Genomic DNA, 12,099 nt, shown 5'->3' with positions numbered 1-12,099 from the left:
GTTTGATCGCTCAAATTTGAGGTGGCCAACCTGCATGAAGTGACTATAGTGAAATCGGTCGCTCAATCTGCTGAGTTTCACTATTTCCATTTGGTAGAATAGCTAGTTAGCCGGACGTACATGGTACATGTATACGTGCAAAGTTGTAAGGTCATCGTTTGTGCCGTTGAATAATCAGCTCCTTAGGATCTACCGTCGGCATATATATATATGTGTATTTATCATTTTAAAGCTATACTCACGTGCTACTTGAAGTTAGTTCAAAGGCTCTTTATTTCAAAGATATTTTTTTCCCATCACGTCGGTGTAAGATTAGAAAAAAGTAGCTTCATTCGATCGAATCGTTGAAAAATTTAAAAACAATATAGAATGAATAAAAAAAATTGTCAAAGAAAATGAAAATTGCATTCAGGTTCTTGAATTTCTGTCAAACATTACGTTTTATTGGTTTTTATTTCTTATACCAAACCATGAATTCTTCAAATAAATAGTACTGACGTCGAGTTTCGCAATGTGGAAAAAAAAAAAAAACTAACAGCGTGAAAAGACGTAATTCCACTCAGAATTGGTTGATTGCAATTGGAAAAGCTTCGTCATTTGGTTCGACAAAATAGGTTAACTGGATTCCGATACATTAATTCAAACTCTCACTAAGTTTTCTTTAACGGCTCGGTTACATATTTAGTTTCACAAACAAAAAAACCAGTAAGGACTATTCGAATAATGCGTTTTTTTTTTTTGTTTTTTTTTTTTTAAATTTTTATTCGAATGGCGCAATTTAAGGTTGAATGAATGTAACCAATATTCATTAAACCAAAAAGTAAATGTGTACCCCCGTCGATACAAAAAGAGCTAGGTATACGTACCAAATTTTTCTAAAACAATATTCTATCGAATCGTATCGCAAGTGCTATGATTTAGCGAATGACGAAAATACGTGGAGATTTTAACCGCAGGTACATATTTTGCTGTGATTTGTTTCAAGTTCGGCTGCGGAAAACTCTGTCTTTTCGCTTATCTTTGGGAGTTTCCCCGATTTTGGATTTTTGAAATTTGATAATCGTCAGATCGGGAATCCACGAAGCTGTCGTTCGTAGAAAAATTTAACTGGAAGTAGAGGTGGCGATGAATTCAGTTTGTAAAATCTCCTCTTGTCCTAGCCCTCTTTCTCGATTACGAACCAGCTATACGTAACTATTTGAGCTTATCGATCGCGGAAAGGGACGAAGACCTACGGGTGATTCACACAGTCGCAGCAGACGCGTCGGAGACTGCTGGCCCCACGTTCCCTTGGCACGGTTGGATGATCCCCGCTTCAAAAGTAAAGACGACGAGACTATGCGGCAGAGGCATGGACGAGGATTAATACGACTTGTGCAACTCCGGCGACTTTTCCATTTTCGCACTTTCAGGAGGCTCGATGCGAAATGATTTCGATATTCTCGTGTAGGTAAAGCAAAATACGGTCGAATCTCGTCGCGAATTCTTTGTCGCGTACCGACGATAAGTTTAAAACGAAAGATTTATAGTAAGGGAGTTTCCATAAATTACGTAACGCGTTCGAGGGCCGGAGGGGTCAAGGAATTTGTTACGCTTCGTTGCACAGTGTAGGGGGGGGGTTTGATATCGTCGTTACGTAACGATATTTTTTCGTTGAACAATACATTTTACCTCCTATTAATAATGAGCTTTATGTTTTTTCGAAAAAAGGCAGTCATCAATCGATTGTGTTATATCACATTCAGGGGGGGGGCTTAGTTGCAAAATGTTATGCTGGGGGGGAGCAATAATCCAAATTTTTGCGTTGCGCAATTTATGGAAGCTCCCTAATTGAAATAAACTTCTGACGAATCGTAAATGTATAGTAAAATTCGTTTCATGCTTCCAGCGCATTCAATTATTTTCACAGAAACAAGCGTTTGTTCGATAACGTATCTGTGCACAAAAAATATGGCGACAAAATTGAGTGGGGAAAAAATGTTTTCTGTCCTTATCGAATGACGAGTGAATGACTCGAGACGAATTTGTGCTTGCAAGGAAAAATGTTACTTCTTTTGCCACATTCAATTGCCGCAACGAAGAAATTCTTTCTTTTAGTTTATCTGTATAATTGTAATCAGTGTAGACTGAGTAGGAAATTATTATAAGCTTGAAATAAATGTTGTTTCAATATTCGTAATTGCAGCAGATACTGGTGCAATTTACTGGTTGGAAAGAATGTTTTTGTTGCAAAATCCAAGTAATTTTCCACTACGATCTAACTTCAGTATTCCAAGTCCCAAGAAATAACTCCAAGTACTATAATTGATAATTCGAGTAAAGATTTTTTGACATTCGAAGTAAGAACATGTCATTTTATTTGTTGTGATATCGCATTGATCTTCCCCAAAATGCATATGAAAAATCATACGATTTTTAATATATGCTTCCAGATGCCAAAAATATTTTTGGTGACAAAATTAATACAGCTTTTAGGTGCTTGTGTAGAGTTTCACGCTTTCGAGTTTTTTTCGCCCCGTGTAGTGTCATGTAGTTATTATTTTCGGTGAGTTACGGAGTTGTAGGACAAGCTGACGGCCTCCATTGATGTCTGATGAACTATTATGTCGATACACGAAGAAGTACAAGTTATTAACGTCACTTGCGGGGAGGCAGGAGGGTGAAATTACCGGCGTTGGTGGTACACCGGTATCTCGTTCGCGTTGCTAGGAGAAGCAACGCCTGCGCCGCAAAATATCCTCCTACGATTTGGAATCCGATACAGCCCAGGGCTAGTCCATTTCCATTGCATAGGAATGTAGTAACAATCAAACAATGTGGCTCTAAGAACCAGGCAAATGTGGATAAATGAATACACGGTCTTTTCCAAATCGATCGCAACTCATGAGAGTTTGATCAACTAACTATAGACTTGGGCATTGTTCAATAATACAACATCACTCCAAGTCGGCAATTCGTTATTTTTGTATCGTGTCATTTCGTGGAAATGTATCACATGCTACACGGTCAGTTCTACTTACAGTCCGTAACCTACAGTTCACCTACATTTATGCGATTCAGGCTTCATTTTACCAATCAGTGAGCAATGATACAAATTTCGATCGGTTATACCTACCCTGAATCGCATACATGTAGACGAATCTGCCTCGTGATACGGCACGACAACTTTGACGAAGTGACACGCGTATACTTGTTCTTGAAACTTAATCTCGAAAGTATAAAGCTGAAGATGAGAGATGAAACGAAGTCTTCGTTGGACTTCACGATGACTTTCCGAATCCGTTCACGCTCGTTTCATTCCATTCTCTCGGCCGAAACCTCGTAGGTATACGTATTCTACAGTCGAATCGGTTTCCAACTAGACACCCCGTATGTTGTGTAACCTGTAGGACAATGACACGTGGTTGCGAGTCGCGCCGCTTCGCCAGAGGGCTGTCAACTCTACGAATTGTACATTATTTCACCTCGTTCATTCGTCCGTCTCGTCCACCTTTGCGTTTCAAGTACTGTAACCACGCGAGAACGAGAGGCTACGTGGCAAGGTGATAATATTTATTGCTCAAAGTTTATACCACAAAGTACCACACCTGCGATGCATGGTGCACACAGGCACGTGTATATGCGGTACCTCTAATGCAGGCCAGTTATCTCCGAGACATTGTCTTACCGTGACAGTGCCGCCGTTGTGGGGGGCTCACAGCTGCTGACGAGGCTCGATGCCCGGCTCTCCAGCAACCGGTTACGCCACGGCGACTAGTCGGCAATCACGATGGTCGGTTGCTGTTCCTGCCGGTTGCATGTATGCGTGCCTGGTTTGTGCCTTGACGCTCGATAGTCACGGACGGACGGACGGACGCGACGTAAAACGTTGCGAGGGATCACAACTCGAGGATTCGCTATTCCGATGCCCGTGACACTGAACTCGGTGAATTGCCAGGCTCTCACAGTCGGCTAATCCGTTCAATCTGCAGAGTAGAAGAAATTGAGGTTCAAGTTCGCAATGCTATTTTAACGATTCTTTATCAGATAAACTTTTTATTTCGCTGTTGGAAATTCGGGAAACCGTGATACGGAATTAACGTGATTATACAATTTGGCTTATTATTCGACTCCTTTAAAGATATTTCAAGGAAGTTTGCACAAAATTATAATTTTTCTCACATAGTTTCTTTTCCCTTCTTCGAAAGATTCGAATCTTTGCTTATTTTTAAGGTCCAAAACTTCTGGCTATGAAGCCTCTCGCTATTCTACAAACGCTGATCAGCTTGTAACCAGGATTGGTCTGAAATATTTATGGTCGCGTTATGCAACTTCAAAATAACTTTTCTCTTTCCAGCGTTACAGGGCGAGTACTGTTAACCCTGTTCTTACTCTTTACAAATATCGAAACGGTACATAACCGTAAAAAGTTTTGGAAGACTCAGTGATGTAGTACGATAAAGTACGAATAATCAGATTTTTTTTGCCTATTCATGGAAATCTCAAGCAATCATGGTTAATCAAATCACGGTCATTCTATATTGTTGCAAAATGTTTAATATTTATATGGTTATTTCCATCAGAACGATAGTAATAGCTCCCTTACCACGCAACTGACCATAATATATGACATTCCGTTCTTTTGTCTATTTTTCACCCTGAAACAGTCTTCTTTGTACAAGTTTTGCGTTTCTAATTCATTCCGCGGTGGTGTTTAGTTGGAGATTAGCCAAAAATGTCTTTCATTCGCCGTTTGCACGTCTCTAATGAATTATGACATCTTATAGATTCACGTGTTTGCAAGAGAATCGCGGTAAGTGACTTTTACTGTTAGCGTAGAATCGAGCGCCCACAGCATAATACGAAATTCGTGTTTACCGTTCAACTTCCGCACATTCCGTTCACATATATTCGATGTGCGAAGTTACAGTGCCGGCGTGCGCTATTTTCTAACGTCGACGAAAAGTTGTCGACTTATTTCGCGTAATGATGAAACGTATGTAGAGCATTCTTTCATCCTCTTCAGAATTTTTTTCCGATTGTAATTTCAATCCGTGTACTATTCGTTTGCTCCAAAATATCCCTAAGTTGGCAGCAGTTTTGGTGGTTAGAATTTTAACAGCTTCCTTTATCGTGTAATGGTATCGTATCAGGACGGCAACTAATTCGTTACTAAGAGGCCCACGGTCTTTTGTAGAATAGCCAATACTTTTTGGATGAAACACCGATCGTTTCTTTTTCTTTGCTCCGTTCCAACGTGGAAGCAACGATGTTAACAATGATTTTTGTAAACCACGACAGAGACGATATTAATTTCTCATTTGAACGAATGTCCTCGAGGTAAATTATTCAATATCGTCGGATGCAGAAATATTTTATATTCTGCACGAATATTGATAAAACCGCAAAAGCAGTCTCGCCTAGCTGCAGGTTATTTTTGCTCGTGTTATCTATTGATTTTAAAAAAATTTTATAGTGGATAAAATACAGTTGAACGAAAGTTTGCACTTTATTTATTGCATCTTAATTCTTGCAAGTTACATTATACGTAGATTTTTTTTTCTTCTAATATCGTGTTTACAAAAACATTTTATCTGGTAACGCATTTCTTGCCGGAAAGGTTTGTTCGTGAAGCAGTGAAGGACGAAAAAACGAACGTAATTTATAGCAGGCAGTAGAAGTGAATAATTACTAAGAACGATGTTTCCCTGTATCGAATAACACTCAACAGCGTGAGCCTCTGTAGACATTTAAACGTATATTCAATTCACGACTAAATCCTTTCAGTATACATAGTGATTTATTCCAGTTGTTGTTTTCAGTTCATTATCGCAGCCGTTCTTCAAAATTGACAGAAATTTTAATCACTACCCTAAACTAGACGTGGAAGAAGGGCATTAATCGACATTATTTTACGATTTATTTTGATATTCGAACCTTGACAGTTTCTACGCTAGTGTCTCGATATCATGGGGTATAATATGAACATAGTCACATGTGTGTGATTCTTCTAGGCAGCACTTCGTCCATACATACATACACACATCCATACGCATCTGTTTTCACCAACATTTGTTACCCATTGCCACAGTAACGGCCGACCGTCTGCGTAGAATAAATAATCCACTATACCGTCAGAAATATCATTGATTTTCTTTTTTTTTAATTTTTTTTCTCTTGTTATTTAGTCACGTCGAAAAGCGATTTCATCGATGATCATATCATCGTACGTGGCAATTTCTTCCGGCAAAGTGAAACAACGCAATGTTGAAAATCGCATTTCTCTCAATGTCGCGTAGTAAACAACATAACCTCCGAGGTAACTGTGAAGCGGCGTTATCGCGGGATAACCTCGTCGCGCGGTCTCGTTAAGTGTGCGATAATCCTCTTCCCTCGTCGCGTCACTCTCTCGCCCTTCTCTTTCTCTTTTCCATCTACCTCGGCTTTTTATTGAACACGTCTAACCAACGCACGGTCATAAAAGCGGCATGAATCAATTTTCACCGAATGGCAATTGAAAATTGACTCATGCCGCTTTCGTCGCTGAAGCAATAAACGGTTCTATTAAAACGTAACGACGCGCTGCTAGACCTTTGAGCATTTCCCATCCGAAAACCATCGACGAAGAACTCCCCCTTTTGAGGCGTACAAAAAGGAGGCAGAGCGTAGGGGGGTCGCAATATCAGACAGGGTTGTTTTCTCGAACGGTACGCCGACAGGTAGGATAATGTAGCTGTACTTTTTGGCTCCGATCACTCGGTGATGTTCTCTGTGTGCAGTTTGCGCCGTGTTGGAGCGGGAGGAGTGGCCGTGACCTGTGACGCGTGGGGTGAGGTCACTGCTCTACGGTGTGTAAAGGTATTATGGGTCTAGTAGCCGTCATCGTCTAGCCCGGACTTTGCACTCTATCTTGCTCTAGCTCTAGCCACCTCGGACTTGTCCATTCTCTCTCTCTCTCTTTCTCTGTCTCTCTCTCTTGCTCGCGTCGTCTTTCGCTTCTTCCTCGATGAGCGAAAAACCGCCCGTGAATTCGGTCGATGTATCGGCCATAAGATGTGGAACGTCCCTTCAGCTTTCTTTTAACTCGAAACTGTTACTTTAGCCCAAATTTACCCAAGAGTATAATATCGTAAATTGAAGAAAAATTAACACAAGAAGGACACTGGTTTACTAATAAAAAGTAAAGAAGTGAAAAATAAAGATCGAGAAGAAGATAAGAAGAGATATAACGTTATACTCACAATCAGTCGCGGTATTGATTTGGTACGTGGTACACACGGAGAAATGGGAATCACTGGAGTGCCCAGCTGGCCTGACCATCTTTATCTGGTGATTAATCGTTATGTTGTCCTCTTATGATCATTCAGTTTTATTTTAATGTGTCAAAATTACTAACTGAGAACATTTGAGCTACGCCGAATGTCCGCGGTTGTAACTATTGAATTGAATTCAATTGTATTTTATCAATTTATGATAAATTCACATATCTGCAGGTCAATACTTTTGTACAATGAGTCTATAGTAATCGAAGGCTAGTTTCCTTTGTCTATCTTTACATATTCCCATCCTTTCACTACAATTATTCTCGAATTGTAGCATCCAACCTTTGTTATAGGTAGCGATTCAACTATTTGTGTTGAATTATTTTACTCGAGAGTGTGTTACAACTTACAAAGTTTTTTAAAAAGTATACAAGCTGTACGTCAAACCATAACTGGTAAAATGTAACTATAATTGTGAAAAAGTAGAAGTGTATTTTGTTCTTTTACGCAATAGTTGAATAGGAATTGTGCAAGATGTTGGATAAGATAAAAAATAATTTGAAAAATAACTAGATACTCAAGTGTTGTCCCTCTGTTTACTTTTTTGGTTTCCTCAATATAACTTACTAACTTACTTTCCGCATCATTCGAGAACCAATTTATTCATAGTACTTTGGCCGCAAAGCTATAGTTGTCGCGGTTTTGCAGTGGCTTGTCCTTACCACGCTCGGATCTTTGGTTACATTGTAGGTTGTAGAGCTGCTGCGGACATTCTCTTCTCGTTTCGTGCGACTCGCTACCGCGACGTTCTCGCTCTCTGCAGGTAGCCGCAATTGATATTCCGAACTTTGTTGAAGTAATCAACCACCTACCTGCATCATCGGTCCTCGATAAATTGGGGACAATCTCTGCCTATTCGCGTTGCCATATTACCGCTTGTGAAATGTCGGGCGGATACGATTTTTGCTTTTTCTTATTGCACGTATTATTACAATTTTTTCCTCCATATGATACGCTATTAACACTGTCAAATCGTTTGCTACGTCATTCATCCGCGATCCACAAACATATTCAGAATCGTAGTAGACGTTATTCGCTTTCCAAAAGTCGGCAATTTTTAAATTTTGTCTAAAACCGCCATTAGGACACGAATTCTAATATCGATTTTTCATATATTTTTAATTTTGTTTTCGTAGTCTTTTTTTTTACCCTTTATTCAGAAAAAAAAAACTATGATCTTAAGACATTATGAAATCTAAATGAAACGTTTCTCGTTTCACCGATTATTGATACAATATCAACGTAATGATTGTTGTCCAGTATACTAATGAGAAAATTATTTTCTCGCATAATTCCAGATCGCTCCCTCGGCAAAAAAACTTTGGGGCGTCGATGAAGGCGGGTCTAAAGATGAGGGGGGAGTCAAAGGCGGTGGGATACTTCACCTGGGAGATCATCAGATGTGGCGCGATTCTACCTGGAGTACGTCAGGTAAAAATTTGGTTAAAATACAATCACTTATTATTCACATCTATTTAGAAAATGGTTTGTATCTTTATAGATTTATAGAAAGAAAAGAAAAAAAACATCAAACCACTCGACATTGTCCTGGATATTGATCACAATTGGCTTAACTTCAAATTTTTACTAAAAAATTTTTTTTTTCCGTAATCTTCTATCGTCGTGCTATTCCTCTGATATTTTTACCTCGCCTAACTCGCCAATTGACAGTGCAACTGGTCGACTGCAATCGTGGTGAAATTGTTTTGACCCTGCAGCAGCATTTTCCTCATTCACTTTTTTATTGTATCCACACATATATGTTTAGAATCGCATATATTTGGAGTGCAGAGTCGATTCGTTGCGGCAACATTTAACTGGGACGTCGATCGCACACTGCAATCTTACGGCATTTGCACTTATAATGTGCACACGATACCTACATGTGGGAATCGCTCTGGCACTCCATTTTCGATCGCGCCGCTTTCTTAATCTTGCGATTTCAACCGGACATCGTCAATGTTTTTAATTTCTTTTCCCGATTAAAAATTTATTAAACAGAGTACATGGGCAATCCCATGCGAATCCAACCAATGTCTAACCCTCACACACTTCATCTTGTCCGAAATTTTTACTGCAATTGCCACAACTCTGAAACAGTACCCTGAATTTTTTCAGTTATATTATTTAACTGATGAATTGTTTATAAATATTGAGAATGATTTTGAAACGGACCCTTTCTAAAATTCTCAAAAACTTTTCTTTTTTCCAAACATATCAGGACCAAACCCATGATGGGCCGAGTTTTTTCTTTTTTTTTTTTTTTTTCTTCCAAAGCACTTGTAATTTTTTTTGATCATATAAAACATTGTTTAAACTATCTGAAAATGACCAAAAAATTTTCAAAACTTCAGTTTTTCACTTAGAACACTCCTAGACCGGTTTTTATTATGAAGTTGATGAGAAAGTTGAACGTACAAAAAAAAATTAAACAAATTGACAAAGTTTGCTTCATAACAGAACCGGTTTAGAAATTTTCTAAACGAAAAATAGAAGTATTATGAATTTTTCGGAAATTTTTAGACCGTTGAAACGATATTTTAGCTGACCAAAAAATTGAAAGTTCTAAAAAAAAAAAATGGAAAAATATCAGCCCATAATAGACACGGTCTTAGAATGTTTGGAAAATAAAATAGAGCTTCTGAGAATTGTGCGAAAATTTTAAAAACTCCTTTTCAAAATTACTCAATATTTATAAATAATTAATCGACCGATTAAATAAAAAAATTTTAAAAAAATTCAGGGTAGGCACTGTTTCAAAGTTGGGAAAAATACAGAAAAAATTTTAAACAAAATCAGAAATGGTTAGGGTCAAAAGTTGGTCAGGTTCGTATGGAATTCCCATATATATTATACGATACACGTATATCTTGAATGAATCTAAAACTTGGTACACGGATGATCGTTGTTTATTTTCCTTGAATGCAGGTAATAAATCAGTATTCAATACGAAACCAGCGTCCGTTTGTTCTCGATTTTCAATACAATATCGTGATCAACGCTGTGTATTATCATACATCCCAGTCAATTGTACAATTTCTATACGAAGAAAACGTTTCGTAACCCAAAATAATACAGTTGTTATTATTCAGAAATTTGAATGAACATTTGGCACGTAACTCAGGACACCCAGGTATATAATTATACTTACGTAAATGTATTTATTTACCTCTGAGATTTTGGCATCGGTGGTTTTGTTGAATTTAATTAATCGATTACCGTGCCAAGCGAGACAATTCGGAGCGTATAGATTGGAAGAAAGGAAGGTTTATATAATTGTATTTCCCATTCATTTTTGTCTGTCCGTTTTTCCGTACGTTCTATGTATTTCAATTGACTTACATCTCTTCCCGCCTCTATGTAGAGGGTATCAAGTTTTATCTAATCTTTTGTTATTTTAGAAATATTTTGCATTGTGTTATGCGTACCTAAGAACTGTAAAAATAAGGGGATTTTTTTTAAAAACAAACTTGAAATCTGGAAAGCGGTATAAATTATATATTTAGCAAAATTATTCCAAGGAAGTTACTTGTCTTTGATTTTCTCCAATCGATGCTTTGACAGTTTTCAAATTTAATCGCAACTCGTGGATTATCTGCTGAAAATTCCATATTTTCGTGAATCATTTATAAAACAGAACTCATAATGGTTCACGTAGTACTGTTCGAAACCGATTGTTATATTTGGAAAAAACTTCATTACCATCGCATGTTGCGTAACGTGTTGAAAATCTTAATTATTTATCTTTCCTTTTTAATTTCCCCTATAACACTTGGTAAAGAAAAATTTAAGAAATTTGAGCGTTGCATATTGGTCTAAAAATTCTAACCATGATTGACGATGTTCGTAACAGAGTCAAAAGGTGGTCAATGAAATTTTTCTAATATGACTGAGCTTAATGGTTTTGGATTAGGTAGTAGAGATAACACAACCTCAGCATTAATATCTAGTCTTTTCACATACTCGATGATGATTATTATCTTTGAAACACCAATATAGTTTTGCGAACATGAACTAATCTTTTAGTCAATTCTTACAAAATATGCCATAGGTTTCGACAAATTTAAGGAACACCCGAGTGCGCGTGAGCCAAGTTTTTTTTTCTGTTTATACAGTCTGGCCAAGTCTGTCCGTCGGACTTTGGCGCGAACGGGCGATAAGCGCAATCTTTTCGAGGTTGGGTACACTAAAATGCAGGTCCCTCACATTTTGGCCATCTCAAATTCCGAACGCAACGTAATCTCGAGACGCCTGCGAATTTTGACGAAAAATATACAACAAACTCGTTGAAAATTGGTTGAATGTACGAATGAAATCACATGCTTTAGCCCATGTGTATTCGAGTGTTCAGTTTCCTGACATCATTACGGTATGAATATTCTATTACGTCAGACTTCAGCGATCACTTTATCCTACGGACGATTTTTCATCACTCCATCGAAACGATGTGTATCAGTTTATCACACATCTCGTTATTGGCTCGTTTCGCGTTTGAATAGTCGAGGTTATGTCACGCGGCAAATGGAAGTAAAGCTGTTACTCAACGTCATCGATCTCTCACGTCTGTTACTTCACCCGCATTGACGAGTCAGTGATAAGAATTCTGTTCCTACGAAGCTTCGAAAGCCTGACGAAAACCACGGAAACAACACCGTCGAGTGTACCCGAAACCGGATGCGGGGGGGGAGGGGGGGGGATACACGCGGGTTTCCTCGCAGTTCCGTACCTTATAGGTTGATATTAGTTTCTTGTCGAGCAAGTTGTTAAAAACAAATGCGAAAAGTGGACGCTACCGGTA

The 12,099-nt window shown here is 38.4% G+C and overlaps 1 protein-coding gene across 8 annotated transcripts in view; it reads left to right on the top strand.

Moving 5' to 3' along the window:
• pum (pumilio) overlaps positions 1-12,099 on the top strand; it is a 110,660-nt gene that overhangs the window by 21,367 nt on the left and 77,194 nt on the right. For 6 of the 8 annotated variants that reach the window (XM_046624188.2, XM_046624186.2, XM_046624185.2 and 3 more), the window contains one exon: positions 8,600-8,732. In XM_046624188.2, coding sequence (XP_046480144.1) covers positions 8,600-8,732 — 133 coding nt within the window. Of the gene's footprint in view, positions 1-7,081; positions 7,309-8,599; positions 8,733-12,099 lie in introns of all 8 variants that reach the window. The other 2 variants (XM_046624191.2, XM_069135764.1) reach the window with 1 other exon arrangement.

The sequence above is a fragment of the Neodiprion pinetum genome, chromosome 4 (genome assembly GCF_021155775.2).
Source record: "Neodiprion pinetum isolate iyNeoPine1 chromosome 4, iyNeoPine1.2, whole genome shotgun sequence".
In the NCBI taxonomy this organism is placed as follows: Eukaryota; Metazoa; Arthropoda; class Insecta; order Hymenoptera; family Diprionidae; genus Neodiprion; species Neodiprion pinetum.
The sequence above is the reverse complement of the archived record's forward strand: the minus strand, read 5'-3'. Positions and strand labels throughout refer to the sequence as shown.